At 38.0% G+C, this 17,143-nt stretch overlaps 2 protein-coding genes across 2 annotated transcripts in view; both read right to left on the bottom strand.

Annotated features, from left to right (window-relative positions):
- Window positions 1-17,143, bottom strand: part of Mlc-c (Myosin light chain cytoplasmic) — a 379,873-nt gene that overhangs the window by 252,160 nt on the left and 110,570 nt on the right. The window lies entirely within an intron of this gene.
- Window positions 8,183-17,143, bottom strand: part of LOC135703852 (protein Gawky-like) — a 46,437-nt gene continuing 37,476 nt past the window's right edge. Inside the window, exon 11 of the mRNA XM_065225194.1 lies at window positions 8,183-13,426. Within this exon, the coding sequence (XP_065081266.1) occupies window positions 13,287-13,426 (140 nt within the window). The 3' untranslated portion in view covers window positions 8,183-13,286. The remainder of the gene's footprint in view (window positions 13,427-17,143) is intronic.

Below are 17,143 nucleotides of genomic sequence, written 5' to 3'. Positions count from 1 at the left end.
CCAATGTCTATGGTTTTGACAGAAAAGGGTCGCTGCACATTTGAATCCGCCGTTATGGATTCTCGATCAAGAGTTAAGTTTAAGTTTCATGTCGGTTTGTCGGTGGTAAGACCTCCGTTTGAGAGGCCGAGATCAACCCCAAATTGTGGTCTATATGGTAACGGACGGAGGTGGCACTACTTTCATGCAATGGTCTAGAACTTGTACCACCTACGACGAATGCAACCCCTTGAACATTTCACTCCTATTTTTTCTACGTGACTGCCGACAAACGCAACACGCTGTGCACTCATCGATCTGCATATCCAAGTTTTCTTTGTTTCCGAAATTCCTACACCGTCGTAGGTTTCGAACGGAACATCCACCAACATCAGAGTTTGGCATGTGTAGATTATCTCCTACTCCCGACGAACCATTTTCAAGGTTCGAATCGAAACTTCTGTTGTGACTACCGCCACTAGTATTACCGTAGTAGTATATGTAAAGCATAAACCTAATACCATCAATAATCAATAGAGTATAAATAATTCAAGTGCGCTTATGGTTATAACACGTTTCTTGCGTGTGTGTGTGTGTGTATGTGTGTGCAGGTGTATGTGTCCATTAACTATTCGTTAATTTAGTCTGAAGGAAGATATGATCACAGAAAAATTTATTCTCGCTCGAAAGAAACAAATCACTTCTCCTTGTGGCTTCTTTTTATCACCTGATTATAAGACGACTTGTGCTGTGAGTCCTTTTTTTCCAGAGCAGAAAACTAACATTTTGTTGCTTTTTCGAATGATTATCGACAACCAATGTTTGTATGTATGGGTGTGTACTGTTAGACTAACGGGGATCTACTTGTCTGTGTATGTGTACAAGCACACGAATGTGGGGATGAGACGAAAACCTTTCACAGCCACCGCTCGAGGAATATACTTACTAATATGGGAGTGGGAATCTTTTGGAAAAGACACTAACGAGAATTACTACAGTTATTCGTACTTTTCAAGGGAAAACAAAAACAATGACAATAAATAACTTAGAAACTACAGAAGACTTGCATCGTTACAGTAGAAGTGCTCTTCATGATTTTCGCTTTCCATTTTATTTTATTTGGTAATGTGGGTAAGTAGGAAATTTGAGGACAAATGCATCTTGGAGTAAACGTTTACACGAGTTGAATTAGAACTAAATACTGACAGTAATAACAAACAAAAAATAACTTGTAATGGCATGATATGTAAGTATACCGTTTTTTTTGCATCTTGTGCATCAAATGTGCCGATGGTTTGTAATGTTTATTTTTTATATCATTTCTTTTGCGTTTTGTTGATTTCAAATTTATGTTCTGGAACGTTAGGCACAAAAAGGATAATCGGATTGTAAAATATGTAATTTGTTGAGTTTAGTTTGTCACATTGCAAATTCTTTGGTTTTTCTCGTTTGATTACAATATACAGGGACAGGCCGGTTCTGTACGTTAGGAATATACCGATCTTCGACATTCCCCTTCTAGCTGGCATTGTTTGCTTATGTGTTGTGGTTGTCGTTATGGTATTAGTTTATCGACTGCAGGTAAGATTTTTGCTCTTGCTAAATGTAATGCTTATAAGTAGTTATCATTCGTTGTTGTCGGGTGAAATTCATACGTTTTTGTTTTGTTTTTCACTGGAACTTACGAGCTAGGTAATGTGAACAATTATTATCGAACTACATATAATATCAAATTACAGCTAAATACATGTATAGAGATTTGACAGTTAATGGTCTCTTATTTAAACCGGGAGGTATCAACATTTGATTACAATTTATTTGTTTTTGCTTGTATATTCCACGTATAGAAAGATGTCCGTTCGATCGATTTCGTTGTAATACGGTGATGGTAGGGGCAATTGATAAGGACTAGATTTTGGTTTGCGATTTGGATGAAGGAAAGTGAAAAAATGTGTTTTTTTTTATATAGAGTAAATAAATTGAAAAATTAAGCATACCGATACCATCCTTTACAGCACCCAGTGTTGGGAAAATATCAAAAACAACTGCAGTTGATATTGCAAGCTGTGATTCGCAGCTCAGAATATCAAGCTAACAAAACTCATCAGCTGGAAATTTCACCAAACTGTGATGAGATTGAGTTTCATGATTTTTACTTTAGCGGGTGACAGCAGTTGCTTCGTGTCTACTTTGGGCGAAGAGAAAAAAGAGATAGCAAAATTATACCTTCTCTTTCTATGAAAACGAGGAGCAAAGGTTATCATTGATGCGCCGATTCTCAGCTTCAACTTTACGCGTTGTGGATAGTCTCGTAATATCAAAGGAGCTTGTAAAATCAATATCATGCATGATATTTTGCTCCAATATCACGCGTGATATTGAGAGCGTATGAGAGCGGAAAAATATATCAATTTGCTAATGATTATCCCATCACTGGCAGCAACTATGATAAAATCAGAATTTTTCTTTGTGAAGTCCTTACTTGCATTTATGATGTCCATTCTTAAAGCATTTTCAATATTTATGATGATGAAACATATCATGTTTTGAAGCAAGATTTATTTATATTACCAGTCTTGTATGCAATATTTATCACCAAATTATGATTCAAGACTGCTTGAACGAACTAGAACTAATCCTCATTATATCGAAGATATCATAGGCTAGGCGGATTGGACTTGCCATCAACGCATCAAAGACAAAATACATGAAGAGGTTCTAGGGAAGACAATGTTAGCCTCCCACTCGAGTTTAGGTTGACGGTAAGGAAATCGAGGTGGTAGATGAGTTCGTGTATTTGGGCTCACTGGTGACCGCCGGAAATGATACCAGCAGAGAAATTCAAAGACGCATTATGGCAGGGAATCGTGCCTACTTTGGACTACCACAATATGTTTCCACCTTTTTCCGAATAGGTAATTGGGATCTTTGAATTATTATTGAAATGATTCAAATGCTGTTAAAAGCTATTTAATTAAAATCAAGTTATTAATGATTTGAGTAAAAACTAAGTGAAAGCTTTTTAGATATCGTGTATTCATGAATGCCCCAACTGGAATATTAAGGCTGATCAACTTACCCAAATAACAGGTTGTAGGCTTTATCACGGTTTTAAACAGGCTTGCAATTGCTCATTACAGCTAAAATGCTATTTTTCGTAATTATGAAACAATGAGATACTATAATGCTAATTTGTATTTGTTAGATGCAAGAAGAGGTGATAAAGTTTGTGTATGACATATAAACCTTGTAAATTTTGCTTTCAGAAGGTCACAACGGCAAGACTACGATTGAACCGAAATTGTTACTTGGGTAGTGTTTTTTAACCACATCTATACGGACGATCTGACAGACTCAAAATTGGGTCGAGTCGACGAAATTTCGTCAAAAGTGTATTTGCTCAAATAAGTGAGGTGAAATTTCCGGGCTTTTCCAGGAAAAACATATCGAATATCTAATGTTTGTGGCCTTAACTTTGCCGTGTAACAATATTTTGTTATTATTTTTTTTCATCTAGAACCTTGAGAAAAAAGGGTCTTATTTATGCTGAGCTTGAAACATTTGGAATGCATTGCTTAATTTTCTTAAAATCACTGTCAGAAGGTCAGTCTAGAATTTTCAAAAACCACTCAAAACCAATGCTATCAGGTTTTTTTTCAACGGGTGCGATCCGAGAATAGGGCAAATTAGACGACGACTTCGACATAGTGGTTAACATCCATACATCTCTCGCCAAAGCCACTAGTTCAAATTTCATCCCCGGACAAGTCCCGAATGACCCATAAGGCCGTTCGCAATGCTGTTGTATTTTGAGTATTTGAAACTAGAACAGAAACGCACCCCTCACAAATGCTGAGTACCAATTAGGTTCTTTAAGGGTATTGAGGTAAATGCATATTCGGAATCAGCATTAAAAGTGGAACCCAAACCCAGAATTTCATCAATTTTGCTATACTGGAACTATTTCAAATAAGTACGATTACATTTGCAAAAATCACTTTATTAGCGCCCCTCGGTGTCACTTTGTATGGGAGCGAGCTGTTAGTTTGTTAGTTTGTGTCAAACAGTGAAGTTATTATTTTGCTTTAAATCTTGATTTAAATATCGAGATGAAAGTGTGTGAAAAATATCGCTGTTCTCAGAAAACGAAGCTCTTTCAGATGATGTATAAAAAGCGATACATTTTTCAAAATTAAAGAACCCAATTTGCAACTACCTGACTATTCTGTTTCATTTCTGAGCAGGTTTCAAACACGAATCGAACTCTGCTGTAAATTTCTTTGGATGTATTTATAGATGTTTCTCGTAAATGTTGAGAGAACTTTGTAGCAGTTAAGAGGATTTAAAAGAAATTTGTGAATATTATAAAAGTTTCGGGAACTACTGAGAAGTTTGGGGTTATTTGATAGAAGTTCGGTGTTCTTCATAAAAATACGAAAAGCTCCACTAAAAATCGGAGAGAAAAGTAAACTTTATGGAACTCATAGAAGTGTGAGATATTTTAAAAATATCGGGGAACATCATAGATGTTCTGGAAATTTCATAGTATATTATATAACTTTATGGAAATGAATGAACCTTCACAGAATTGCATGAAAGCGCTCGCGTCTTTTACATCAAACAGATAGTCTCTCATATGATACCAGGCTGCTCAGAAATTATTCCAACGATCTTCAGGTGTTCTAAGATCTACATGAAGTCTTCATGATATTTTTTCAAGATTTCAGGTTAATCAGATATTATTTTATAGAACTTCAACTATCCATCAATTCAAATCACGTTTATTAGAGTTGGTTGGAAATGCTAACATGAAGCTTTAGTGTGAAAATTTATTAGCTAGAGAATGATTTTTAGAAGAGGGTGGGTGGACAGTTCCGTTAGAGTACGGCAGTATAAAAATTGAATAGAAGTTGAAAATGAGCGAAGGGCCATTAATGCGACAGTATAAAGTCAAACGCACACCTTTTGCCTAACGCGTACGATGTACGCGGAGACTTGAAGTACGTTTATTAGATGTCATGATACCATGTTGCTCAGTAATTATTCCGGACACCATCAGGTGAACAGACATCCTCATGATAACCTTAGGTTACTTTTTCAAGACTTCAGATTGATCGGGTATCATTCTGGAAATATCTAACTATCCAACAATCCAAATCATATCTCTCCGATCATTCGACAGCCATTACTCGTATTCAACGGACGTGTGCTTGTTCTGCTCTGCTTAACTTGGTGAAATATTGTAGCGAAAATGAGTGTAGTTCGTAAAAACACACTTGTTGTTGACTTCAGTGTCCTTCCAGTTCGTCACAATGCGCGAAAAGTGCAAAAATTCTTCGAGAACAATATTAAGCTTCAATATTCGGACGTTAGATGCATTCAGTTTCATAACGTCCGAAACTATGTTTTTATTGAGATGGTAGACAGTGAAGTTGCTTTGCGCTATGAAAAGGCGCACAACTATAAACACGCGTTTCTTTGTAAGAAGAGTGAGTTCAAAATCCCGGTATATGTGGATTGTGAAGCAGTGACCGTTCGAGTGCATGACCTTCCTCTGGCATGGTCATAAGCCACTGTTATGAACCACATGGCAAAGTACGGGACAGTGATTTCCAGTCGACATGAGAAATGGGAAGCACTACTCGAAAGCGCCAACGACAACGAAACAACGTTGGTAATGTACGACAAGCAACCAAAAACGTGCCGCCATTGTGGCCGAGCAGCACATCCCAAACAGAAATGTTTGGATGTAGCCACATCGAACAATAGCACCGCTCCAGCAGCTCCACCAACCGAGGGGATATTCAGTCTCGCTGATTTCCCGTCGATGGATATCGAACAAAACCAGCCAACGACATCGGGTCAATCATCTCCTGCTTTCACCGGGTTCTCAGCAGAAGAACAATAGCGTAACACCGACAATCAAACCGAGGAGCATTACACTTCAAACGTTGAAAGCAAATTTGAAAAATAAAAGCGGGAAGGGATCTAATTGTAAATAATAGTCATCAGCCCAAGCAATGCCCAATAGGCGAGGGGGCCTTATAGAAAAACGCAATAAAAAAATATCTCTCCAATATTCTCTCATATGATATTAGGCAGCTCGGAAATTATTACAAATACCTTCATGTGTTTTAAAATTTCCATAAAGTCCTCTGGATACTTTTCCAAAACTTCATCTCCCAAATATTTTCCCATGATATCAGGTGACTCAGCATATATATACTGATCAGAGATCCCCAAAAACTTCTCATGATATGATAGATCAAGTATTATTCAGAAGATCTTCAACTTTCCACCAAAATCACGTCTCTCAGATATTCACTCACGCTCAGAAGATGTTTCAAAGACCATCAGGTGATCAGCGATCTCCATAAATAATCAAAAATCAAAATGACATCCCTAAGATATTGTTTCATATGGTACCAAGCGATTCTGATGATCCTAAGCTGTCCAAAAATTCAAGTAATGTCTCTCGGGAAACCTTATGACTACTAATTTTCCCAAAGACCTTCAGGTGGTCAGAGAACTTTAAAAACTTCTCTGGATATCTGGCCATCATATTCGTGCTAAAATTATCGAAGCAAACAAACTTTGCACACGCACACATATGTAGGCATGAATACCATTCACAGTAATTTGAGCAACCATGCGTTCCATCGAAATAGCATGTGAAAGTGAATCAATTTGGCGTTTCGCTGCGTGCAAGGATTTCACGGGGAAATGCACTAGAGACTTTAACGTGACCGCAGAGATGAACCCAGCCAAAACAATTTCCAGATAAAAATGACTTTCCCCACCCGAAGGTGGCTCATTGAAGTTCTATTTTTTAACAACCATTTAGGATTGGGCGATCTTCAGAGAAAGATCGATCTTGACGGATCGACATATACGAGCGTCAATTTTGACATAAAATTGAGTCACAATAAACGCGAAATTAAGCTCAATCAAACGTACTTTTCGTCGAGTAACGAACTTTTCTGTCTCGGAGCACTTAATTTTACATGACTTGTTTGTTTACGTTTCATCCTGTATGTGAAAGATGGATTCCGTCACGTGCAAAATTAGGTATTTCTGAGTGTGTATATTTGACTTTAGAATCGATCCACTGATTAAATCGGTACCAAAGAATCGATCTTTTGATTTTTATTTTAATACGCTTGTTTACGTTGGTATCCCAAGAAATTATTTCCTTTATAATGTTGTCGTGGCGGTAAGGGGCTGTTCATTAAAAAAAGTAGACAGTTTTTTGGGATTCTTGACCCCCCCCCCTCCCCCTGCGTAGACAATTGTCCATACCATTTTTTTTTTAAATTTGTATGGGCTGTGGATAATTTCCAAGCCCCTAACCTGTCTACGTAGTTTATGAACAGCCCCTAAGGAGCAATGAGCACAGGAGGGAGGTAGAACAAATCTTCAAATGTTGCTGTATTCGTGAATATCGAAAACGCAAATAGTGACATCATTGTCGGGAGCGATGCTGATGTTGACATTATGTTCGTTAAATTTACTACGCAGTCTGTGGTGAGAGTTGATCGTTTTTTAGATATAAATACACTTTAAAAATTTAACACCTATTTTTTTGAAGATCGAAAAGATCGAAAGGAGAGATCGATTTTTTCGATCTTTTCGTGGACAAAGAATCGATCCGACAAATCGGAAATCGGGATGAAAAGATCGATCTTCCAAATATCGATCCAAGTCTACCGAAGAATAACAACACTTTCTATACGTCGTTCTCGCGGTTACATACTAACACATACCTATAGGAAAGTAGTGCAAATAAGCGAGATAGGGAAAAGCAATAACTTAAAACAAAATAAATTAGTTTTCAGTACGGTCCTTAACAAGATTACGTATAAATATATTACGTATCATGAATCATAAATCTACATCCCCCAGACACTGGCATCGATCTCTCTGGTTGATTTTGTAGTTGTTTCTAACATTACAGAAATGAGTCTGAAGTGGGAACGGTCAATAATGCAATCTAAGAGACCGAAATATTGTATGAGTTGCACCTGATTGCTAAAGCTAACAACAACAACTTTTAAATTCTAGTTAAGCAGAAACTTGTGGACCTAGGCTTTTAAATCTGGAAATGCAGACTTAAGGACCGTGTATCTTACACATGACCCGTTTGCAAAGGGGATTTACACCAAGGATGGGAAATTCGCTTACCAGCACGCCAGCACTATGCTATTTCACTAGCGCTTATGAGCTAGCTGCTAGCAAAAAAGCACACAACAGGGCGCAACAGGGCATCAGCGTCTACCAGCATGAGATTTCAGGAGCAACTGAAATTCGTGCTAGTTGGCTACACACTTAGAAGTAACTAATTTAACACGTAACGGAATCCGTCTTTGACATAAAAGAAGAGACGTAAACAAACATGTCATGTAATATTAAGTGCTCCAAGACCGAAAAGTTCGTTGCTCGACCAAAAGTACGTTTGATTGAGCTATATTTCGCGTCTGTTATGACTCAAATTTATGTCAAAATTGACGCTCGTATATGTCACTCTCAGAGCACCTAAATTTACATGTTTTTTTTTTCTAAGTGTGTAGTACACTAGCGCTAGCAAATCCGCAAAGATGTAAACACCCCTTTAAAGTGGCATATTACGCTCAATGATCATCACTTGGAGGATGGAAACAGAATCAAGTTAGTGTATACCTCACATATTCATGATATCGAGCCAGCCTCAGGAATGATAAACAACACCGGAAATTTCTCCATAAATGTGCCTCCCCTAGTAGAGTTGTATGAAGGAGGTCTGTTCAATCTTCGTTCACAAGAGTTCGAACCCTCGTCTAAAGATTCTTGGGTTCACTCTGCGATATTAATTGATGAAATTAACATTACCAATTATAAGACGCAGAAATCTACTGGGACTAGAGACTCTCCTTCACCAGGGAATTCAACTGAAAATATCAGCATTCCGCCTTATATTAGGTTCGAATTCGCTGTCTCTCTGGTGTGTGGAGACGACTCGGTTCCAGTGGGTTCATCTGCAGGATCTCAAAGCGAATTTGATACATTGGCCTCCCCTCTAGATAGAAACAGAATACTCCGCAGACGACGACCAATTCCCCAAGGAGGTGGTGGAAGAGCCAGACCGGCAAGAAGAGGAAGACAATCAAGAAGTAGGTCTAGAGCCTAGAGATTATCAGTGGTTTAGGAGCGACGTGAGCCTCACACTCATCCTAGGGACATCCCACAAGCTTCCTCGGGAAGGTCTCCTGCAGATTCCAGTCAAGGGTGGTAAAGGAATTATGTCTTAAACTAACGTGGATGATAAGCACGGTATAGAATTGTGGTGATCTCTCCCGAATTAGGATGACACATAGATCTCTGGCTTCGATTTGAATTTTTATCATTAACCTCTACTGTTTTCTTTAATTAAGTTCTTTTTTAATAATAATAATAATAATGAGCCATTTAATAATTTAGAAATAGGACTGACGGGGGTCAAAGAAAGCAACGAAAGTCATTCTTATTGCTATACACCTCAATCGGTCGGCGGGTTGGCACTGAAACTTTATAAGCGTGCCGCTGCTGACCACCTTTCCCTAAGGTAGGTGGTAAACGTCTCTGTTGCCTACTACAGGAAACCTATTTCTCTAAGATACCTGCACCATCTAACTTTCATTGTTCCGCATTTGTCGAATGAAGTTGTGCCATTTCGTTGGAAATGCATTAAAAAAAAAAAACAATACAATAGAAATAGGTTGTAATTTTTGGTTACCAAAAGGAATGTCAGTCGCGCGATGGCTAATCAACTAATTTATAAAATTTTGGCGCAAGAAATCGCTTTGACTCATCTATGTTGCTGAGACTTGTTCTCTGTACTTGGATAGTTAATTTTGACTTTTTACTTCACGAAAGCTTTACTTTTGTTTGTTTTTTTACCAAATGACTATGACGGTAAGTTCTTAATCTAGCGTCTTCTAAAACACTTATCGGTAGGATTGCTTACATTGCTAGAAGCTTAAATTTAGCTTTATCGTGATAATTAACAGTACTGTATCAAAGACTTCCTTCCATGAGAGCACCTTTTTCCGATGGCTGTTAGTTGCCGCCATCCATTTTGTCGTTTGGATAGTAAGCGCTCCAAGATTAGCTCCTTTTGTTAAATATTTTTCACAGTTTTATCGTTCCTACGAACTGTTTTCTTAGATTTATATACTATTTGACTCAATCCGATTCACAAACGTTATCGCTACAATCTTATCTTTCTAAACAGTTTAGAGGAAATGTATTGGTTTATTCAATCTATTCTCTCGATAGATATTTCTTCATTCTCAAAATACGTAGATAAATGAACGGACTTAAACATTATGGATCACAGAATATGAACGGACGTACCACGATAAGCAGGGAAAAGCTTCGAATCTGTCAGGGGGCTGTGCGCTAACTTAATTAATTGCTAGAGTCTCGAAGAGTGTTATTGGAAAATGGTCTTACTACAAGGAAGTAGAGTGTGGCGATCGATTCCCCTTGCTTAGAAAAATATCCCTTGATGAACACTGACTAGAATTTTGAATACCAACTATTGGAAGGCTTTTCACTGCCACGTGGTACATCGACTCACAGTCTTTTTGCTGCATGAAATTCTACTCAATATGGGAACAAATTCATAAAATTACCCTTCTCCTCAATCTCGTCAGGTAGCTTAGGTGCAGATCTGCTGTCACTTTCGTAATCCAAGATTTAGGTTTGTTGTGCTGCCGCAACAAGACTATCCTATCTGTTTCAAAACTACAGAAACATAATCAAGGAAAAATACAAATAATTCAGTCAATCGTCGGATCGGTTCCGGCAGCGGGTTCAATCCTTTCGTAAAAACAAAACAAGTTTTGTGTGTGTGTTCCTTTAGTTGTTCCGCAGAGTTTCCTAGTTCAGTTAGTTTCCTTTTCTGAAGAGATTGTATCTTGCTCTTTTATTTTTTTCTGGTTGGCCATGCGAAATATGCATCGTTCGACGTACCGCTAGTTAGTCAAGTCGTTTTCATATTAGTAATCTGTGTTTTTAAAAATATTGTCATGACTTTTCCTCCAGTTTTATTAGTGTTGTATAAAATTTACTCTGCTATAATGTTTGTTAATATATGTATCCTCGAAAAGAAACTGCACTAGGCAGAAAAATTCACGTTTCATATATCGGCGATGCTGCGTCTCGTTTACTGGTTTGCTGGTACATTTTCTAATTATATTACAACATTTTGACCAACGTTGGTTTCACACTAACTGCTAACTGCTAAAACACTGAAAAAGTTTCCTTATAGTTTGGATATTTTAAATAGTTCCATTTATTGTGATTTGTGTATGTAAATATATGTTATCTGATTTTTGTTTTCCCAATACTTAGCGACTACAAATGTTCTTACCTTCTTCGTGAATTTTCTGATTTTTTTTTCTCAGTTGTATATATGTTACAAGGGTTTTGTTCTTATTCTTTTGCAAGACAAAGGTGTGTTAATCTCACTTTGGCTTGTCGCCTACAGCTAAATTCTTCCGATACCTTATGCGCTACACTTTGATAAATACTTATATAATTCCCTTTTTCGAATGTACTTAGCCCCAATAAACACACATTCATGCTTATATTCGATAAAAAATATATAGTTTTGATTCACTTTCTCATCAATAGTTTGTTATTATTTCCTTCTGTTCCTTACAACTAGACGCATTTTGTTTATTTTTCTTTTAATTTATTTATTTATTCAGTTGTATGTTGAAATATACGGAGAAAGATTGTAAAAATTAATGCTTCGATTAGTCACTTCTATATGTATAGAGAGAGGTAAAAACAAACGAAAACAATGCTGCATTTTCCTTGTTCTAGTATAATTTAACACTAAAGGCTGTTTGTTTGAGTGTTTGGTTTTCAACCAAGCGCTTTATCACATATTTGGCCAATGATTTCTCGATTTTCTTCTTGTTTGTGTATTGTGTGTTACCATTTGATTAGAAAAATAAATAACATTTTTTGTTGCCCTTACGCGCTAACTTAATCGTACGTTTGTGTTTGCGGTTTATTCATATATTGCTTTTTAGGATTATTAATATTAGTAAGTAGCTATTTGTTGCCAAATGTACAATTTCATCAATTGAAAAGTGCATCGCTCGTGATTTAGTAATCCTTCATTACGCATTTCTAGAACTAAACATATTTCGTCGCCAAGTCAATATACTGGAATGCAGAGTGCATAAAAAATGATAAAGAAACAAATAACGAACAATGCTAACAAATTTTCAAACCTAAATCAGCATTACTGTAGAGTCCAAAGTTTACAGTCGCAGTATATCTAGTACGGATCGGTTGTGCAGTAGTAGTGAGTGGTAAGATGTTGGAGGAGCAGGCAGAGCCCCCCGTAGGAGCTTCACCTCCACATGTTGATATGTTGATTTACTAGAACTCAAAATCAGGTGGAAGTAGAATGGTAAGGTGCTTGTGCTTCGTGTCAGCCGAAGCTCAAACGAACTCTACACACTATTGAATAGTGGGAAGCATTTTTTCGCGCGTTTCCTGGCTACTTAAATCTGATGTGCCTTGAATCCAGCTAAAAATCACAACCACAGCTCGTAATTCCACGTGTTCTCACTGCGTCACGTGGGTAAACATTTCTGGGGATGGCCCAAGTGTTTGGTTTTTTTTTGTATGTTTTTGTATGTTTTTTTTTTGGTTGGCCCCTTTACTTTGAGATCGCTGTTATTGATTCCCTGTGCTTTCATATCTAATGTTCACCATGTTTTGTTTGCGAGTAAATGCCATGGTGCTCGATAAAAAACGTAATAAATCTATCATTGTGATAATAGTTGTTCTCGGTACTTTTTTTTTGTATTTAAAGCATGCTCAGTTATTCGCAATTTCAAATAACTAACCAGATTCGTCTCAGTAAGATAATAATTTAAATATGCATATAAAAACATAAAATTAACAAAAATAAGATCAGGTAATAAAGTCTTAACCGCTACATCATTGCTAACCATTACACTATTCCCCTAAAACACTTTTGTCGTGTCATTATAATAGCAAAAAATAAAACTATACAAAATATCATTTTGTCGCAACTCTGTTGTACAAACACTATTCCTGATATTGTACATACTTTTGAGTAAAGACCTGTGTGTATTGAATTGCATTTTGCTGCGATTTCCCTAAACTTCACTTATTGGATCGTATTTAATAGTACGGGTGCGTTTATGATTGTAGAGAGTTGGCGATGCGCTGCGTTGCATTCTTGTTTCGAATCAACCAACAGATCAAGGATAATCAAGTTTTACTCACTTGGATTTTGACACTCAATTCAACTCACCACCGAGAAGGTTTTCCGGCAAGAATGAGTTAAGGTTAGATGGCGTTCCGCGCTCGGTAGGACCATCCAGGGGAGTCCACAGGTTGACACCCGCCCCGGAAGACGGCCATCCAGATCCCCAGGTATCTGTAGAAAAATATGATATTTGTTTGCTTAGTTTGGTGCAATAATACTATAAATGGATTTTCATCAGGTGATCAGTCTTTGTGACCTATTTTTATGTAACATTCGCTTCTGTTATTTTGAACGCCACACCATTCAATTCAGTCGACGATTTGTGCCAAATGCTAGCTCACTCACAGAAACTAACAACACCAGCCTAGTAGGAGAGGGATTTCCCTGCCTGATGATGGTGTTTTCTTGCGTGGGTGAGTTAGCAGTTAAGACAAATCGTCGATTGAAGTGATTGTTTACAAAAGCAGATACGGCGATTTGAAAATGTATGCTTGAATTCGTTTCCCCATCTACACTGAACGAAAATACATGCAAAATATCAAATGAATAGTCATTCAAAGTGCTCTGTAATGTCATCGTTTCGTTTTCGAATGACAACAGAAGCAAACGAAACAGATTACTCATATCAAATGCGAATCATCCTGCTTGCATATGATAATGACTTTGATTTGTATATGCCTTCATGATTGATATTCGTATCCACACCATACCTAAAGAACTTCATCTCAAACGCAACAGATAAATAGATCAAAAACACCCTATAACAAAAATCATTCATTTTTAGATCTACAAAGTTGCTGGTCATGCTGGTCAGACATATTGTAGACAACTTTCTTTAATTTGTGATTATATGTGTGATTATATCCTCGATTATATCCAAACGGGTAAGCAATAAACAAATTCGCAACGCGTTATTATGAAAGATCTATGACCTTCATTTATTCCCGTACAGAACGATCAAATGGAAAGTGCTTTCACTTTAAATACCAGGAAAAGCTTAGAAGTTTGAAAAGCACCAGCGATGCCGCTTTCCACATTAATTTATGTCATTTTCTCAGTGCACGAAACAACCGGAATTCATATACCGACCTTGCCACTCAATATCCTGATCGACGTCAATGTGGAACAGACCCAGCAGGTGGAGAATGAACTACAAAGAGTGCTGAAACGGCAGCGTAACAAACAGTGGTTTCATGCCAACAAGGTACAGGTATCCCGTGGGCACGAGGACAACTCCGAGACAAAAAGCTTGCATCACCTGACCCTGGTGCAACCATCAACCATTATGCAGTTCACCTACAAAACGGTGCATGCCAGGGACTCCCGAATTTATTATTGTTTAAGGAAAATAGTAATTTTTTATTGTTTAAGGAAAATAAAGTGTCTTTATAAATGTTTGTACCGTGCTGTGATCATTTTAGCTGGGAAAAAAAATCAACATCACATGAATTTTGTAAATTTCGTTCAGTTTTAAGCGTATTTTCATTAACATAACTGATGAATTTTCGTTTGATTTTCAGATAGCTAACATTTAAAAATTGTATTCTAGTTAGTATTCCAAAATCAGGATGACACGCATATGAAACACATATGATAAGGTGTAAGAAAGAGCAAAAGATAATCATCCGAATATCGAATTATTAGTGTTATATAGGGCTCCATCAAATCAATAATCATACAATATATGGCGGAGGTTTTCGTTCAGTGTAGTATGCGTGATAATGTTTGCACCATCGTACAAATAAGGTTCCCGTTTCACCTGTGCATACAATGCCTTGGTTTTCTTTGCATGCACGTAAACTATAGCTCATACCGTAGTAGGCTGTGTATAAAAGAAAATGTTTTACTTAGTTTGACAGTTGCACCATGACGAAGTGGCAGCGTATTCGTGATTTGTCCCACGCGCAAACGTCGCAAAAAGACATTTCAATCGCCGTGGGAGTGTCCCGGTGGACCGTTAAAAGGCTTTTAGACCGAGAAAAGAAAGGACAACTATCCGCGAAGGTGGCCACAGGTCGTCCGAGGTCAGCTCGGGTTCCGAGGGTTATCGCTGCTATCAAAAGGAAGATTCGGGTGAATCCAGTGCGTTCAATAAGGAAAATGGAAAAGGAACACGGGATCAGTGACTTTACGGCACGGAAGATCGTAAAGGAAGATTGCAGGGCGAAGTCAAGGGCACGGAAAAAAACTCACAACGATGCAAGAAAATCTTGAACTTCCTTAAGCGAAAAAATCCGGTAATCCTGTTCACCGACGAGAGTATGTTTACCGTCAATCCTGTAACAAATTCCAGAACATCCTGCCAGCGTTATGGTGTTTGGATTGGTGGCTTCCGATGGTAAAAAAATGGACCTGGTGTTCATTCCAGAAGGCGACAAGGTCAACACGGAGGTCTACATCGGGATTTTAAGTAAGTATATTCTTCCGTGGATCAAATAACAGTACCAACGGCGCCGGTGGTGTAGTGGTAAGCGTGAATACCTCTCACCCCAGCAGGCCTGGGTTCAATCCCAGTCGGCGCCGCCGGGATGTTCTGAGGCATAACATCTCTGATCACGCCTTCCTTCGGATGGGAAGTAAAGCCGTTGGTTCCCGGTTCATGAGTTGATGGGTCGATAGGTAGGGTCCAGGTGTGGGAGCTGCCTTCCTGGCACGTCGGTAGCATTGGTGCTCAGCACGGAAAACAAGATCGACGGAAAAAACAAACCAAAGGAAAAAAAAAAAAAAATAACAGTACGGTCCGAAGCGAAATGTTGTATTTCAACAAGATGGGGCTCCGTGCCACACCTCGAACCGCACTCACAAGTGGTTCCGTTCTGGGCGAAGGATATACTCAATGTGGCGCGTCATGAAGGCCAAGGTCTGTTCTAAACGCCACCCAAGTATAGCAAGCCTCAGACAAACATTGACCCGTACCTGGAGGGAAATGGATCCAGACTACATTATTAGAACCTGCCGTGCATTCCGGAAGCGTGTGGAGGCCGTAATTGCAGTAAGTGGAAACTCGATCAATGATTAACATAGTTTAAGACTCTAAGAAACATCTCAAAAATGATTTTTTTTTTATTTTTTTTTATTTTGACATTGCTCAATGGTGCAAACATTATCACGCATACGGTACATGTTTTTTACCCCATAGTTAATGACTATGACAAGGCAAACAAAATCATTCCGAAGCTTATGGCGAGGCAACGCATTGCTTGCTTTCTCTCATTCAACACTCATTACTCATATAGGGGAAATGGATGTAATGTCGGCCTAAATGCTCCTATTTTGGGCCCATACATAAATTCAGCAATCGACTACATTTTCAATACCGACCAAAAATATCCATTAGTACTGTCCCAATGACGCGTTCTAAACTAATAAACTATGCTTAACCGGATAAGGGCTCGTTGCTAGCAGTTATTAAATATTAAAAAAAAAGTTAGTAGCTCACGATGGAGGTGAATGTGGCGCACACTTAGATTTTTTTGCCGAGATTGGCACCCCGACCAGCTCGACATTTTTTTTTACTGAGATCTCAGCAAAATTTCTGTTTGTTAGCTGATATGGTAGAGCGCTACTTCGTCGTAATGGCTCATTTCCGTTTCATCGATCAGAAAAGATCAATAATATCAATGATTTCACCGTGCACAAATCAATAATAGGTTTGTTCCGATGCGTTAGTTCATTGGCTACAACATAAATCATATTAGAGCGCATTGTATGCATATTATTTACGCTCATTGTTCTCTTCGTAGGACGAAGAAAATCTAATGGCGTTTCAATGCGTTTGGACGGAACTGAAACTCGTAGGACGAATTTAGCAGTTAAGATTTTAAACAATATCTCAACAATTTGTGACTGTTTTTAAAATCCAACGGTAGGTATGGAAAGGTGAATAAA

The sequence above is a fragment of the Ochlerotatus camptorhynchus genome, unplaced genomic scaffold (genome assembly GCF_037179485.1).
Source record: "Ochlerotatus camptorhynchus isolate MF236.1 unplaced genomic scaffold, CSIRO-AGI_Acam_v1.1 ptg000222l, whole genome shotgun sequence".
Lineage (NCBI taxonomy): Eukaryota > Metazoa > Arthropoda > Insecta > Diptera > Culicidae > Ochlerotatus > Ochlerotatus camptorhynchus.
Note: the sequence above shows the minus strand (reverse complement) of the source record. Positions and strands in the feature narration are given on the sequence as shown.